Genomic DNA, 18,321 nt, shown 5'->3' on the forward strand with positions numbered 1-18,321 from the left:
TTTTTTTTTTATTACTACAAGGAATAAACATTTAATTGGAAATTTCAATTTCATCTTTTGCTGAATTGCTTATTGATAGTCTTTGTTCACATTTAAAATGGGACAATTTTTTTTATCAGTTGTGCAAAATATTCAGGTTTTGTTCATCATATACATTGCAAAAACATTTCCCCAGTTTGTCATTTATCTTCTAATCATTTATTTTGGGTTTTTTTGAAGTACAGAATTTTGAACCTTTAATTAAATCTAGCTTGTTTAAATATAGTTTCCGACTAATGTGTCATACTTTCCTCTTCAAAGTGATATACTATTTTCCTGTTTTTATACTTATTCTGGCTTTTTTTTTGTTCTTTGTAACATTTAAACTTATCTGGAGTCTATTGCAATATAAAGTGTGAGGAGGAGTTCCAAATTTTCCTCCCAAATGTCAATCCGTTGTCCTGAGACTGTCCCTTGAATAATGCACTTGCCATGAAATGCTACTTCTCTTTTGGTTCCAGGTATGTACCGAGCATGACAAACTTCTTCACCCAACCTTTCCACTCCACCCTTTCCATCTCACAACTGCTCTTTATTTTCCTTTTGGAATTGTCCTGGCTACTTGAGCACCATTATTCCTCCAGATGAAATAAATATGCATTGGAATTTTTAAGAGATTGGGCTTAATTTAAAATGCTCTCTCTCACTTATTCAAGTCTTTTATGTCTTTCAATAAAACTTTGAATATTTTCTTTTCGTGTTATCCCATGCACTTTTTCAGTTAACTTTATCTCTGGGTCGTTCGCGTTTGTGTTGGTTTAACCATAGTATTCATGTTCATACGTGCTAACTAGTAGCTTGTGTAACATAGCAGGTAAGAGCGCTGGGTCGGATGGCCTGAGGTGCATCAGGGCTCAGTCACTTTCTTGCTGGACGACCTTGGGCAAGTTAACCTTTTCTTAGCCGAACTTTTCTTGTCTTATTTCAACTGCAGAACATACACAACCATACCAACAACTTTATTATGCTATAAAGAATAAATGAGAAAATGCAGGTGAAACATTACAGGCCTGACACATGCATGAATATTAGTTATCGTGATTTTGCAGATTTTACAGTAGCCCGTTGGGTAAAACACTAGCTTGAATATTGCTTCAAATATACATACTTTAAATTCCTAAGGAGAAGCATGTTGGAGACATGCCATCAACAAGAATTTGTTTAGTTCAGGTGCCAATAAAGGAAAAGGAGCTCAAGGTGTGGTGCTCACTGCTACAACTCTGAACGGTGAACAGCCTGACAAGCGCTGCCACAGAAGAGACAGTCCCGGGGTAGGTACAAGTTGCTTCACCTGGGGGGTATCAGGTCACTTCCAGAGCGAAGCCACGCTCCTGGTGGGATGGCCTTCAGGCTTGTCAGTATGTCGCACACTGGGATCTGGCTCCCCACCAGAGCCGGAGGCATTCTCTCCTGCTGGCTCATCCCTTTATTTAGATATGTTCCCTGCTGTCTTTTCGGCTATTTATCATCTTTGTAAAATGATCAAATAAACCCAGACGTTTTTAACTCTGGCAAATCCTAGAGTTCCCTGTTAAAAATATCTTGGCAAACTGCTACAGAATTACAACCCAAAAGACGAGCGATCTTGTTTCAAAACTTTGTGGATTGCTTCAGAGTGAATGTGCCCTGTTTCAGTAACTTAGCTACAACAGCAACATTAGTAAGTGATTTTTCTAGGAGCGTTATACAGGTATTTTAAGAATGTGAAGCACCTTTCCCCCAAAGTGTCATACAAACATTGATTTTTTTGGTTACAAGCATCAAAAATAAATTGATTGATTACAAAGCATCATCTTCTTATTTTATTTAAGAAGGCATTTCACTGGCATGCTACCAGTTAAATGAGGACAGATGCAACTCGGCTGGGGGCGTGGTGGCTCACGTCTGTAATCCTAGCACTCTATGATGGTGATGGGGGTGGATTTCTTGAGCTCAGGAGTTCAAAGCCAGCCTGAGCAAGAGCAAGACCCCATCTCTACTAAAAAATGAAAAACTGAGGGAAAGGATTACTTGAGTCCAAGAGCTTTAGGTTGCTATTGAGTTATGACACACGGCACTCTATCAAGGGTGACAAAGTGAGACTCTGTCTCAAAAAAAAAAAAAAGACAAGACAGATGCAACTCAAATACCTGGTTTCATAACTGTCCCTTTGTTGCAGTCAGGATCAGATAAGTCATCTTTGTTCTCCTGACCAGTCTATCTTGTAACAATCCCTCTGTATGACCACAACTCATGCACCTGTCTCCAAAGACAGCAGTTAACCTACACTAAGCCTTTTTTGTGTTAGAATGTTCTCTCACTCACTCCCAGGGGAGTGCAGCGTTCAGTTTAGTACAAAGTCATGTAACAATTAGATCAGGCTCCTTTTTTATTTCATCAATATAATGTCCTTTCTCCTTCCCGTAAGAGGCCTGGTCCTGGGGGCAATTAGAGAGGTCACCCATCTGGCCAGCATCAGAGCCAAGGCTAGAATTAGCACAGGACACATAGATCATGTCCATAGAGTGGACATAATCTGGGCCTCCATTCAAGCATTGCTGTGGTTCATAAAATGTAGTACAGCTTCCTTTACCCAACACACCACACCACACACACACACACACACACACACACACCTGCATTCCTGCATTTCAACCAGTTTCAGATTTGAGGGAAACCAACTGTCCCATAAGTCTTATTGACTTGAATACGGATGGTCCCCTATGGACGATGTCACACTTAATGATTTTTCAATTTTTAACTTGACAAAGGTGGGAAAGTGATATGTATTCACTTTACTCTTTGACTTGTGATGGGGCTACATCTGGGTAAACTCATTGTACAGTGAAAATATTCTGCGCTTTTGACTTAGAGATATTTTCAACATGCAATAGTGAACCCCATCCTAAGTCGAGGAACCTCTATATACTTTTAAGTGACTTTTGAGAGACTAGAGAGGAAAAGAGGAAAAAAATTCATAAACAAAGAAAAATTTTGGAAGAAGCCACAGAGATTTACTTGAGCAGAGAGGTTAAAAAAGGTCACATAAAACTGCTGGGGGGTTTTTTGCAATTGATGGCTGAGTCTTGTCAATGACAGTGGCACAAAACGCTTTCCAATAGTAGCCTCACGGTGGCTGGCTTTCTTGTGCTGGGTTCTTTTGTTAAAAAATCTACAATTTATCTTTTAAATTATAAAATATTTCTTTTAATTATTAAAAGAAAATGAAAATGCAGTTTTTAAAGAAAATTTCCGCTAAATTAAATTTTATCACAAACCTGCCATATGAACGTGGACAAGCCACTTAACTCCTCTGAGTTCTAGGTTTACTCAGACAGATTATTACTTTTTTGTTTGTTTGATATGTTTTTGAGATAGGGTCTTTCTCTATCAGTGGGGTAGAGTGCTATGGTGACAGCCCAGCTTATTGCAACCTCAAACTCCTGGACTCAAGCGATCCTCCTGCCTCAGCCTCCCGAGTGGCTGAGACTACAGGCCCAAGATACCACACCTGGCTAATTTTTCTATTTTTAGTAGAGCCAGGGGTCTTGCTCTTGCTCAGGCAGTTCTCGGAGTCCTGAACTCAAATGATCCTCCTTCCAGAGTGCTAGGATTACAAGCATGAGCCACCACACCTGGGCCAGATGATTTCATTTTTAACTTATCTTGACATGGTATAGACAGTGTTAAGCACATATTATTGAGTGCTTGATAAATGCCTTTTGAAAAACTACACTGAAAATTGTACTTAAAAAAAAAAAGAGGAAACAGGAAGAAATACTCAAAATTCTCCATTAAATTAGCCTGGACTACTCCTGAGAAATACTGAAATGACCCATTTTTATAATGCCATTGAGCTCAGAAACATGAGTCATAGAATAAACAGTAGAATTATTGTAATTTGAGAACAGGTATATACTATTACTTACTTCCTCTGACTTAGCTAATTTCTCGTGTAATAGTACCTAGACATCTAGCATATAGAAAGTGCTGTGTCAATGTTTTATGATTATTGTAGTTATTACCTTTGTGGTATTTTCAAAATTATAAGTCTACTTGGGTGGAACCAAATCTAATTCTTTCCCTAATCTTTCCCACTGTTATTGCTTGCTGCAAAATCATCCCTGTGGTCACGAGGGATAAAGGGAAAGATGATGAGTAGTTGCTTAATATTGGTGATTCCTCGTCTGAGGCCACAGAAACAGAAACACCAGGCTTTCAGGAAACTGTCAAACTCTAAAAGCCTCAGGAAGAAGGAAGAGCCTGGCTAGATTATAAGGCCCATGATAAAAGGGTCTCTTTCTTGTTTGTACCACTATCTAGTGGCATTTGAAAGGGTATTGTGAGAGTTGGGCTAGACAATAAGGAAGTGCATTTTCTGTAGAGAAATTGAACAATAACAGAACAAACTAAATGGATCTGGCCTTTGTCATCACCATGTGCTGGAGATGCTCAGGAATACAGTGACGAAATTCCCTCCAACGAAAGGCAGACCTCTGCCACCACCCTCCTCAGACCTCTTGGAACGCCCCTGACGCTATTCCCTTATACAATGCAGGTATTAACAATGGAAAAATACTAAGGTGGGAGATAAGAATATAAAGATCTCCTCTTCCCCCACAAATCCGTTCGTTGCTTTTCCTATTGATTTTTTGTAAACATAAAAACCGTCCTGAAAACGTCCTGCAGTTCTCTGGCCCTTATTAAAATCCTTTGTTGTATTAGAGATTCCACAGCTCAAGGAAAATGCCCGTTCAATGAGGACAGAGAAGAGTAATGAACAAGGACCGGCCCATGACACATAGAAAAACTTCGGAAAGACCCCAGAGAGTGGATCTTAGCAAGAAACGGTAGAAGGGTGGAAGTCATTGCACACAGTGCGGCCTATTAAATGTAGGACAGTGATCAGGGAGACTTTGTTTTTCTACAAACATGGCGGACTTAATATACGACAGAGTTTCTATGCCTGGGATGTCTTTCTCCCATCAAGGAAAGCTGGACCCTGTAAATGGATTCCAGAAGTCTTAGTTTGTCAAGAGGTTGAAGAAGTGTGCTTTCTACTAAATTCAATCTTCAGGGACTGTTACATAGTTTCCAAAGCATTAAATTCACCTGTACACTGTATCAATGATAGAAAAAGGATCACTTACAGAAGTAAAAGCCAGTGGAACTTTGGGTGATGAGGACATGTCAATATAGGTTGACAATACATTGTAACAACTGTATCACTCTGGTGGGGGATGTTGATGATGGGGGAGGATGTGCATGTGTGTGTGGGGGGGGGGTATGTGGGTAATTTCTGTACTTTCTGCTCAGCTTTGCTGTCAACCTGAAACTGGTCTTAAAAATAATCTTCAAAAAGCCAGTGGGGGATGGAGAGGAACCATTGCCGCTGCATGAAAAGAATTGGTTTCATTTGCATGACGCTGTAAAACTTACACAGTGGCTTCATTCTTTCATGTGACTCTCTGAAACTAGAAGGACAGGTGCTCTTATTTCCATTTTCCAAGATGAGGAAATTGAAGCTCAGAGAGCTAAAGTCACTTGTCTTCATTTAAAGACCAAAGAGGCAGTACAGTGAGGTCTTAACGCTAGTCTGATTCTAAGTCCAGCGAACAATGCACTTTCCATCTGTATGTCCAACAATTAACAAGCTTTTAGAGGAAAAACCCCAAATCTCACTTCTGTCCCACAAGGGACAGATATTTACTTAGATATTCAAAGTAAACATTTTATTGGTAAGCCATGTAATTAAGAATTTAGGAAAAAGAAATGGAGAGGAAATTATGACAGAAAAGAAAGATTATCCAAACTATAAGGTATTAATACCCTTTCCAAAACTCCAGGCTGATGAGGGGATGATTCTGAAACCGCCAACATTAATGGGCCTTAGCTGGCAATAGAGGAGAACTAAGTCTCATGGGAGATTGAACAAATTACTTATTTCTCAGGATTGGTAGATCCAGAAAGAACAACAACAACAACAACAAAAACCAGGGACAAAAATAATGTTCCACCCATCAATATTGATTTGTCTGGACACAGGCTTATTAAGCCCAAAAAGCAGTGAGTTTCCACATATTAGTTTTAATTTGTTAATAACTATAATAATAATAACCAACATTCACTGAGAGTTTCCTTTGTGCTAGGTGTTGTGCCCATTGTTCTAAGTGCTTTTTACTTTTCTCGGATTTTAGAGAATGAACATTAACGTTGTAATATCAGAAAGTGCCTGTCGCACAAAGGCCTGGGACTTGTAGCTCTTGGATGTAGAACACTGGTGCTGGCTTCCCAGAGAGGGAGTGGGGCAAAGGCCTAACAGTCATCCTGTGGGTTAATGGCAATAACTCCAGACCCACAGAGGAATGTAGACCTTCCCTTTAAAAATAATAATTTAGGTTTGGTGCCTGTGGCTCAAGTGGCTAAGGCACCAGCCACATATACCTAAGGTGGTGGGTTTGAATCCAGACCGGGCCCGCCAAAACAACAATGACAGCTGCAACCAAAAAATAGCTGGGCGTTGTGGTGGGTGCCTATGGTCCCAGCTACTTGGGAGGCTGAGGCAGGAGATTTGCTTGAGCCCAAGAGTTGGAGGTCGCTGTGAGTTGTGATGCCACGGCACTCTACCCAGGGGTACAGCTTGAGGCTCTGTCTCAAAAAATAAATAAATAATAATAATAATAATAATAATTTAGCATAATGCAGGTGTCCAAATAGGTTAAGGCTTGTGCCTTACAGGTAGAAATAAGCTACGATTCATTTTCTCACTATTCCAAAGATATGATTTTTATTTTCTTTTTCTTTTTAGAGACAGGGTCTGACTCTATTGAACTCCTGCGCTCAAGCAATCCTTCTGCTTCAGCCTCCCACATAACTAGGACTTTAGTGGGCACCACCACACTCATATAATTTTTAAAATTTTTTTGTAAAGACAGTGTCTCACTATGTTGTACGGGATAGTCTCAAACTCCAGGCCGCACATGATCCTCCCAACTCAGCCTCCCTAAGTGCTAGGATTGATTATAGGTGTGAGCCACTGCACCTGGCCTCCAGAAATCTAACTTTTAAGAAGCTTTCACAACCATAGAGTTCTGTAATGTTAAGCTTCTTTCATGTTGCCAACAATCTGAAAGAACAAGAAGCAGGTATGGAAAAGCCACTGATGTTCTCCACCATTTGAAGGTGCTCATCAGCCACAGAGGAATAACTTATTTATGGAGTTTTGGTGATAGTCTGACCCCTATCCTGGACATACATAATGGCTCATTTTCAGGTAAGGTAAAAATATGGGGGGATAGTTCTTTGTAACTATCTTGGTAACTTTGTAACTGCCCTGGCATTTCCCCCACCCCTTTCACCTACTTGTTAGTATTCAGAATCTCTTTTAGGTGGGGGCACGGAGGATTACAGGCACCTATAATCCTAGCACTCTGAGAGGCTGAGTCAGTTAGGTCGCTCGAGCTCAGGAGTTTGAGAACAGCTAAGAGTGAGACCCCCATCTCTACCAAAAATAGAAAAACTAGCTGGGTATTGTGGAGGATGTCCGTAGTCCCATCTACTCAGAAGACTGAGGCAGGAGGATAGCTTGAACCTAAGAAGTTGCTGTGAGCTATGATGCCATATTACTTTAGCCTGGGGTAATAGAGCAAGATTCTGTCTCCAAAAAAAATTTTTTTTTTCTTTTAAATAGGATAGAATTTTTTTTTGAATCAGTGATGGATCTTAGCACACAAATATTCAGAGCTGGGCACAGTGGCTCACACCTGTAATCCTAGCACTCTGGGAAGCCAAGGCAAGTGGATCACTTGAGCTCACGAGTTCAAGACCAGACTGAGTTAGAGTGAGACTGCATCTCTAAAAATAGCCGGTATTGTGATAGGCACCTGTAATCTCAGCTACTTGGGAGTCTGAGTCAACAAGCTCCCTCGAGCCCAAAAGTTTGGCTTGGTGTGAGCTATGAAGCCATGATACTTTATCAAGGATGACAAAGTGAGACTCTGTCTCAAAAACAAAACAAACAAGAAAACCCCACAAATACTTAGAGCAGTAACAATGACTTACCTCTACAATAAGGCATAGACTTTGGTATCAAAGTTGAGTGAGATTTGCCTTAGTAAGACTGTGGTGGCAGGATGTGGAGTGAGATATAGGTTGATGAATTCCTTGGTAAGGTTTAGGGAGAAGATACAGAATAAAGGAGACAAACTTCTGACCGCCCTAATCACTACCTAATCATCAGTTTTGCCTTGTAATGCTCAGGCCTCGGGAACTGCCCAGTGACAAGAGACTGTACTCTGAAAGCATTTAAGATGACTAACACAAAACCTCTGGTTAACATGGAAGGATGACAGTATTTATCCTTATCCTGACCTGAAGGTAAACTTAGTATATGTATTCCAACAGAAGTGTAGGATCTCAGGCACAGGCTCAAGTTCTCTGCCTTCTGGCTATCATGGCTGATTCCCACCAATAACTTGGTGCCCCCCAAGATTACAGAAGAGCAAATCTGTGACCTGCCAAATCATCAGACCTATTTTCTGAGAGCAAGTCCCATGTTCTGAATAAACAATTGTCAGATCAAAAACACCACAAACATGGTCATTTCTGTCCTCACAAAAGATAATATAATTCAGATGAGAGTGTGCAGTGCTAAATTACGCCCCAAACCCAATGTACTAAAATTTTCTATCAAGCAGAGCCACCTAGTGGTAAAATGGGGCATTTAAAAAATTCTCTCAATTTCTTGCACCTAACAATCAAACCCAGGTGGTTGGTTTTCTTTGTTTGTTTTTAAAGAAATGTTCATTTTACTCGTTCTAGTTTCCAATTAGCCGCTTTAAGACTGTCTCCTCCATCTGTTTTCCTTACCAAACATCTATTTATCTAAGGCAAACAAACCTACAGTCTGTCATAATTGGAAAGTTTTATGACTAAAACAGGAATTGCTTTGATGGTGTCTCTTTAGAAGGGCAAGGAAATGTCAATAATTCATTTCTAAAGAGAAAGAGCCACCGGGATATCTACTTTTCAGCCTTCTATGTTCTGTAACTCTCACTTCCTTTTCTCCACATCACACACACATACACCCACGCGAATTGCCACATCAAATTTATAGGCACAGAGGAAGCAAAAAATGTTCCACAGTGGTGTCCAATCCCCCTCCCTCCATACACATATAACCCGTGGTAAAAACTAGAAGTACCTTGGGCTGTGGTTTGATTCCTTCTCTTCCTTCAGAGTAGGTAAACATTCACAGTTGGCTGGGACAGAATAAAAGCAAACCATTGTTAGTCACCGAAATTCTACTTTCTATCCACAGAACTGATACAGTGGAGCATTGCAGATTCCTGATCTCTGGGGTTACTTGTGCAAAAAAACAGCCTCACCAGGGAGTTCTATTTGTTAAAAGATTGATGATGGCGAGGCTCTTGAAACGGAAAAAGCATTGGTAACACAGATACAAGACTTCTACACGCCTGTGCCCCTGTCGGAAAGGGTGCAATTTATCACTGCTTGGTTACTCAGTCCCTGCAGCGCCTCAGTGTTCCAAAAGCTGGAGTCTCTGTGTTTCAGGGTAGACACTGGAATAAAATGCTAATGTTGCCTACAGAATGATTTTAGTCAGACTGCACAATAGAGAAGAAGCAGGCAAGGTTCTCTTGTATTACACACTTTTTTTTTGAGACATAGTCTCACTATGTCACTCTCAGTAGAGTGCAGTGGTGTCACAGCTCACAGAACCTCAAACTCTTGTGCTTAAGCAATTCTCTTGCCTCAGCCTCCCAAGTAGCTGGGACAACAGGCACCCACCACAATGCCCCACTATTTTTTGTTGCAGTTGTCATTGTTTAGCTGACCCAGGCTGGGTTCTGGCCCAGTGTCTGTGGCTGGTGCTGTAACACTGTGCTACAGACGCCCAGCCCACACTCATTATCTTTAAGGAAAAAAATTCTTTGGCTCTATCATGTAGGTGTCAGACTAACTCAGCTTTATTTGGCAAATAGAGATGTCTTTTTCCAGTTTTCTTGTTTTCTTGTGATAGAAATTATAGTTTTTGTATTACATAAAATCTCAGGCCCGGAAAAAAAAACAACACTGTTATATTTCTAGAGATTGTCTTTGGCTGGTGAAATCTTTTTTTCTTTCTACTTATTTTATTTTCACATTTTCCAAATTTTACTATGTATATGATTCTCATAGACTAAAAAGTGACTAAAAAACCCTATTTTAAGGACTATTCAATGACCAGTTCCTATCCTCAAATGTTTTACAGAACCATTCTTCCCTCAATATGAAAAACTCTCAGAAATCGTAGTTGAGTTAGTTGAGTAGTTTAACTTTGTTGAAAGTTTATCTTGATAAGCCTCTGCTAACAATAATTCTACTAAAAAATCTCTGGATTTGAAAAAATGCCAACACTGTAACCCAATTGTTTGTACCCTCATATTACTCTGAAACTTTAAAAAAAAAAATCTCTGGATTTGAGAAGTCTATTGCAGAGTATTGACTCTGACACACCCCAGGGTAAATTTTTAATGTTAAAAATATGAATAATATGATACTATAAATAGTCTATTTTACTAATTTAATCTAAGCATTCAAAATAATTTATTAAAGAAAAAACAGCTGTCATTATTTTAAGGTCTAATTATCGACCTAATGGAAAGTAAGGGACATATACCATCATTATTGCCTGGTATCACTTAGAGATTAGGTTTTACCAGGGTACTTATATTTCCATTTCTATAAGTAATTTCCAGGGAAACTTTCTGTAGTGATGGCAATGTTCTAGATTCACACTGTCCAACATGGTAGCCATTGGCTATTACGCACTCAAATTGTGACTACAAAACTAAATTTTTAATTTTAATTGTAATTTAAATAGCCACATTTGGCTAGTATCTATTGTATTGGACAGCATGGATCTGCATTCAATAAAGTTTTATATCCATATATGGTATAGAAATATAGAGCTCTACATTTGATTAATGTACTATATAAGGTAATGCCAGATGCTAACTTTTTCCAGATAATTTTGTCTCAGAGAGTTCCTTGCTTAAAAAAGAAAAAAGACCATTTTCTGCTTGAAAAAGACCATTTCAACAACTTGTACAGAAATAAAAGCAAGTGGCAACAACTGATGCAGTAATTAAGCCGAATATTTAAGGACTGTCAGGCTCAAGTTCATTATCTGTGTGCACCAGATATAGTGTGGGATTGGGCTCTGTCACACTCCGGGGTTTACTGAGGTATTTATAAAGCTGTTGCAACCTTCTGTTACTAGTAAGGAAAGGAACAAGTTTAGGTTACTACATACCATTTCTATTCTGTTACTAGTAAGGAAAGTAACAGTAAGTAACAGAAAGTAACTAGTAACAGAATGCTAGTAACTAGTAAGTAGCTACTTAATACTAGTTAGTACTAGTAAGTAGTTATGCAGTACTAGTTACTTACCAGTAACTTACTACTAGTAATTAGTATGTAATACTAGTTACTACTAGCAACTATTAATAGTAGCTACTACTAGTTACTAACCAGTAGCTAGTACTAGCAATTATAGTCACTACTAGTAACTTACTACTACTAACTAGTAGTGCTTGGCCTGGTACTACTACTAATACTAGTAGTAACTGCCAGCAACTACTAGTTAGTAGTGCTGGACCTAGCACTACTAGTAACACTACTAGCAATACTAGTTACTAGTAGTAGTTAGTAGTACTGGGCCTAGTAATAGTTACTACTAGTAACTACTAATTAGCAGTACTGGACCTAGTACTACTAGTGATAATACAAGTAACTTTCTGGTAACTTACTAGTGATACTACTAGTAACTTACTGCTAGTAAGTAGTTACTTAGTAGTAACTTAATACTAGTTGCTATCAGTAACAATTAATTAGCTACTACTAGTAACTAGTATTAGTGGTTAGTAATTAGTAGTGCTGGACCTAGTACTACTAATAGTAATTAGTACTAAACGACCTACTAGTGGTAATTAGTTACTATTAGTAGCTACTAATTAGTAGTACTAGCAATAACTACTAATTAGTAGTACTGGACCTAACACCACTAGTGATACTAGTAGTAACTAGTGGTGTTACTAGTAACTTAGTACTAGTACGTAGTTACTTAATACTAGTTACTGGTAACTTACTAGTAGTAAGTAGTACTTAATACTAGTCACTACTGGTAACTATTAATAGTAGTTACTAGTTACTTACTAGTAGTTACTACCGCAACTAGCACTAGCAGTTAATTAGTTAGTAGTTAATTAGTAACTACTATTAGCATTGCTACTAATTAGTAGTACTGGACCTATTACTACTAATAGTAATTAGTGCTAGACCTAGACCTACTAATAGTAGTTACTAGTAGTAAATTACCACCAGTAACTTAATACTTAATACTAGTTACTACTAGTAGTTATTACTTAATAGTAGTTACTGTTAGTAACTTACTACTAGTAAGTAGTTACTTATACTAGTTACTTACTAGTAAGTAACAAGAAAGTAACTAGTAAGGAAAGTAACAGTAAGTAACAGAAAGTAACTAGTAAGGAAAGTTTAGGTTACTACATACCTGTAGTAGTATTCTGTTACTAGTAAGGAAAGTAACAAGTTTAGGTTACTACATACCATTTCTATTCTGTTACTAGTAAGGAAAAGTAACAAGTTTAGGTTACTACATACCATTTCTATTCAAGCTGTTCATCCATTTATCAAGCTCTTCCATTTCTATTTCCATAACAGAGGGTGTGTCTTCTTCAAAAATGGGGCTAGAAACAGGGAGCAAAAAGCTAATGGAAAAAATGCGTAATGTGCCAAATTCATTTGGAGAGAGACTAGATGCTGACTCTACCGAAGCTGAACTTGATTCTGTCTTATGCCCCCAGGCAGCCTGGGGGTGTGCATTATTCCACAGTATCAGACTTTAACAGGAGGAAAGACTAATGCCAAAACAGATCTACATCTCTCACTGGCCCCCAAATGGAGGGCCCACAGGTGCAGCCTTTAATGGGTTAAAGGGGGAGTGGAGGAGACTCACTGCTCTTCTGAAAGTGCAAAGTCAAGTCTGCAAGGGTTCCATTGTGAGGCTCCTTGGGGAGTTGTCACATTTGGTGTGTTAGTCTTGCTTAATTTCACTTCCCTTTCCTTGGGATTTTTGATCAGTGCCCCAGGTCAAGAAGCCACTATCAATAGAGAGCTTTTACCACCTCTCTCTTCAATTCCCAGGCTTTTCTTTCTTTGATATGTGAGCTGTTGGTTTCAGAAATCCACTGCTCTCACTGGCCTGAGCTCACAGCACACAGTGAGGGGACAGAAGCCCCCTGGCCAGTGAAGATGGAGTTGGAAGAGGAGAGGACCCCCACCCTGGAAAGCACTGGGGTGGCACAATGGGCAGAGGAAGCCAGCAGTTTCTAAACTAGCTAAGCTCCTGCGACATGTGTGGCATTGCCCAGAGCATGCTTCTAGGTGGAAAGTTGTTTCTCTCTCTCTCTCTCTCTCTCTCTCTGTCCCTGTCTCTCTCTCTATCCCCTCATCCCCACCGCTTCCCCTCCCTGGTGGCTCTGGCTGTGGGTACTTCACCTCCCTGTCCTACAATACCAGCTCAAGCATCTTCCCTGCTGATAAAATTTTTAATCAGAATAAATGAACTGATATCCTTGAAACACACCCATGGTTAGAATATTTAACAACTATGTACTTGGAATTGGTAGCAGTTACAACAGAGGACATGAAATAAAGGAGATCCCACGCTCTCTTGTGCTAGATCACAGGGGCTGCATACAGTTTGAGGACTCCGCCATCCTCCTTTAGGCCCCTAGAGGCCATCCCCCTGGCTGAGAAGGCAGGAGAGGCCCACAGCATATCCCAACAGAAACACCCAAGCAGGCAGATGGCTCTCTAATCTCTGCCTCTCCCTTCCATCCACACCCGGAGCTGCACTGGAGGCAGTGGGGAAACTTACACTTTCAGGTTTTCACTTCCCAGTTCATCTAAAAGGGAATAAATACAAAGGTCATGTTAGTGCTTCCTCTGTAAGGACTTTTTATTTCAACAACAGCTGAAGGCTCCTTTACAAAAAGAACTAAACGACTTCAAGTGAATAATAAAGGAGCAACAATTAGCCTCCAAGTCAAACAAGTGCAGACTGCCAGGTGGGTTTTGTTTGTTTGTTTGTTTTTGAGACAGAGTCTCACTCAGCCGCCCTGGTAGAGTGCTGTGGGGTCATCATAGCTCATGGCAACCTCAAACTCCTGGGTCCAGAGATCCTCTTGCCTCACCTTCTCGGATAGCTGGGATTACAGGTACCAGTTACAAAACCTGGCTGATTTTTCTATTTTAGTGGAAACAGGGTCCTGCTTTTGGTCAGGCTGGTCTTGAACTCCTGAGCTCAAATAATCCACCCCCCTCAGCCTCCCAGAGTGCTGGGATTAGAGGCATGAGCCACCGCCCCGCCCCAGACTGCCATGCTGAAATCCTAATTGGTGTGAAATCAGTTTTCCCTTAGACACAGATGGCCCTCAGAGAGCACTCACTTCAGGTCAGATGTTCATCCCTGTTTGATTTTTACATCCACACAAAAAGGAAAACAGTGGTAAGGGAAGAAAAACGTTGAACAAGGGGGTTTGCCCCTGGGCCCCCTTCAGTGAAATGTCCCAGTGCAAAAGGTTGCTGCTTCATCTCCTATGACACACCACACTGGACACTAGGACAGTCTGCCTCTGGCCTGGAGTACGAGGTGGTCTATCAGGCTTCCCCTTGGAACTTTGCTTTTACCCCTGATCTTTTTTTTTTTTTTTTTTTAGAGACAGAGTCTCACTTTGTCGCCCTCAGTAGAGTGCTGTGGCATCACAGCTCACAGCAACCTCCAGCTCTTGGGCTTAGGAGATTCTCTTGCCTCAGCCTCCCGAGTAGCTGGGACTACAGGTACTCACCACAACGCTCAACTATTTTTTTGTTGCACTTTGGCTAGGGGCTGGGTTCGAATCCACCACCCTCAGTATATGGCGCCCTACTCACTGAGCCACAGGCACCGCCCTACACCTGCTCTTTGAATGCCTGGATCTCTCGCACTCTCAGGGTCCCAGATTCAACTGTCTTTCCTCAGGGCCACTATCTAACTTGAGGGCCATCTTCCTCATTGTGCCCTGGCTCAGCACCTGGCTGGCTTCCTTCATAGTACTGACCACAATACCTCATTGGTCAATTCATCTGTTTGATTATTTTAATTCTGTCTCTCCCACCAGATCACAGGTCTAAAGAGGTTGGGACCATGCTTGTGGTTTCCTCCAGCTCTGATCCAGCTAACAATATTTAACCAACTCAGTATTTGTTGAATAAATGAGTAGGTCTTAATCTTGATTGTCCGGCACTTGGTTAAATTCGTGTCAAATCTTATAGACTTGGCATCACCACAATAGTGAGACTTCCAAAAAGCTTGCTTTTTGTTACTATTGGGTGAGGTGAGAGTCCCAGTTTACAAAATGGCTCTAACGCAGATCAGACTCCAAACGGACACGTGGTGAGAATCAGAGCCTGCAGCCCCCGCTGAAGCTCTGTTTGATTTGGCAGGATGACCAGCACACCCAGAGAAATGAGGTAACAATGTCAAGTGAGGGGATAGCATTGGCCCACTGGGCCTTTTATGATGTGAAAACCACTAAAACGCAAACCACTTTGTGGAGGTCCAGGAAATGGACGTTCCTGCTCCTTGGCAATCAGAGGCCTCCTTTCGTCTGGGCTGTCGAAATGCAGGTCCCAGGGAGGGAACTCAACCAGCAGCACCTGGACATGGGTCCCTGGCAGCACTGAGCTGCTGCGATTTCCTATGGGTTGGCAAGCCTGAATGGCATTGCTAATCCAGGAGAGCTGGGCACGGAAGTAAGTTTCATGCCATCACTGCTTGCTTTCAGAGGCTGTAGGTTATTTCCTGGCCTCTGGTAGGATTCTAAAGTTTCCTGCAGATGCCTGACTCCTCAGAAACTTAGAGTGGGGAAAGGAAAATACCTTCCTGTTGTATTATATATATATATATATATACATATATATGTATACTTATATATGTACTATATACTCATATACAAGCACATACACACACACACACACACACACACACACACACATTTTCATCTAAAGCTTACAGGCTATTCCCTCAAGAGATTTTACTATAAATAAAGCCCCTACACAATCGAAGGTCTCTACAGGTGAGTCATTCAGATTCCCCTGTTTTGTCGTCCCCTCCTCCTCTCTCCCTTCTCCCCTGCTTCCTAACTCCCCACTAATTTCTCAGGTGTGGGCAAGGATTTATCTTTATAATCCGGGTTCCCAACAGGCCTCAGGGTGAGCACAAGCTAGCCTGCATGCAGATGATGGACAAATTTAAAACCCCATTACAAAAGTGCTTCAGATGCACGAAATGTGAAGCCTCTGTAATCAGTATTAAAACAGAGCAAAGAGCCTTCTGTGGCCTCATCTTCCCTGCTCCATGGCCATTATCCCCGCTCCCGCCGCCATGGCAACAGAAAAACATCTGGGAGAGCACACCAGAGCAGAGCATTAAGCCAGGAGAGAGACCAATTATTTGTCCTCAGCATTCGGGTCCTACCCGCTCCACACCACCTGGCCTCTATCTCTTTATTAATAACTACCTCCTCTTTGCAACCAGAAGGCAAATGCAGCTCTTATACATCCCCCCGCCCCCCCACCCTGTTCCATTTTCCCTCCTACAATCTTTTCATTTCATCTCCTACCCACTTTGTCCTCCTCATTCAGTCCTACATTACACCCACTTAGCCTGACAATACCCCATCCCAGATCCTGTCCTCTGCACACTTGATGTGGGTGGGGATTAGGAGGGCAGGAACAGCAGGAACCTTGGATTCCTTATCTTGTTTCCATGCTGAGTGGTGAGCAAGAGAGAGCATCTCTCTCCAGGAGATTCACTGAGCAAGCCCAGCCTCAGGCAGCCACTACCTGTTTAAAGAGGTGGTTTACCGCCAGCTATTTTACCCCCGAAGCTCTTTCAGAGAGACCCGGAGCATCGAGATACTGCAAATGTAATGACTGCAGCTCTAGGAAGACTTGATAACCCGCATCAAGTTACTACACGATGTTTCCTTTTCCTGGACATGAAACAGACAGGCCCAAAGAAAAAGGGTAATTTCCAATCACGTAAAATGTTCTTTATGAAAGTGTTAGTCAAGTCCTCCCCAGCTGTCAAATTTCCAGATGTACCTCCTGGGATAGATTAATAGATCGGGCTCTACCCATGTAGCAAAAGAAACATCAATTCTTTAAGGGGGGGGGGGACAGGTGTGTGTGTGGGACCCATGGCCTCCCCCAGAGCATTCCTTTGAGAACTTCCTAGGCAAAACACTGGTCTGACCCACCATGCCAGTTTTTGTGAAAAAAAAAAGTCACATTTAAATAAAATTTTGTTAATGCCACCCCACCGTAATACTGTCCCATGTGATTGCTCACACCTGGGGAGGAGAGATCAAACCCCACCTCCCCCAACTACCAACAACCTACCATTCAGAACTTAGCCAACTGCAAAAAGATGCAGAGGACTCCAGTCCACGGGGCGAACCGTAGGTACAGTAGCAACGGAAGGTGACCTAGAACAACCTTCAGGCTAATTATCATGTCATGACCTTAAACCTACATTGCAGTCCACAATGAGCTTTCAGAGAGGCTCATGGGAGGTCCGCATGTGTAGTGGTAAGACTCTCATTCCACAAGCCCGGCCCAATCCAGGCAGTAGAAAATAGAACCCCGGGCCATAACTAGAGCCTTTTATTTTGTTGCCACAGAGGGCCATTGCCGTCTTTGGTGAATGTATGTTGCTTTTGCTCTGTAAACCTATCTATTTTTTCCTCCATAAACTGTTTCACACTTGTCTTGCTTTGGAGTGTCTGGTCATTTCTTTGGCCAAGAGCACCCCAAGAACCAAGAATGCAGACAGCTGCCTGAACCCCAGCAGCTTGTCTCAAGAGATACTCATCTGTTAAGCAGTTAAGAATTGCATCTATGTTAAAGGAGTAGCTGGTGAGAGAATAAATTCAAATAAAGCTCACTCTTTTTATCAAAAACATTTGTGATAAACCATTGTTTTGAGATTCTAGCCTTTCTTTGTTGTGTTATCTTAAAGTGAGAGATATTTAAAAACTGTGCCAATTTGTAGTAAGAATAATGTACAAATTTGCCTCTGAGAATAGGTGACCTTTAAAAAACATTCTAACATTGGGTGGCACCTGTGGCTCAAAAGGATAGGGTGCTGGTCCCATATACTGGAGGTGGTGG

The 18,321-nt window shown here is 41.2% G+C and overlaps 1 protein-coding gene across 1 annotated transcript in view; it reads right to left on the minus strand.

The window, feature by feature from the left end:
* The window catches only part of TMEM154 (transmembrane protein 154), a 44,082-nt gene that overhangs the window by 3,505 nt on the left and 22,256 nt on the right, over window positions 1-18,321 (minus strand). Inside the window, exons 4-6 of the mRNA XM_023513451.1 lie at window positions 13,985-14,012; window positions 12,706-12,791; window positions 9,221-9,278 (exon numbers count right to left, since the gene is read on the minus strand). Coding sequence (XP_023369219.1) covers window positions 9,221-9,278; window positions 12,706-12,791; window positions 13,985-14,012 — 172 coding nt within the window. The remainder of the gene's footprint in view (window positions 1-9,220; window positions 9,279-12,705; window positions 12,792-13,984; window positions 14,013-18,321) is intronic.

Source organism: Otolemur garnettii, unplaced genomic scaffold, assembly GCF_000181295.1.
Source record: "Otolemur garnettii isolate 467f Iridium unplaced genomic scaffold, OtoGar3 scaffold00041, whole genome shotgun sequence".
NCBI lineage: Eukaryota > Metazoa > Chordata > Mammalia > Primates > Galagidae > Otolemur > Otolemur garnettii.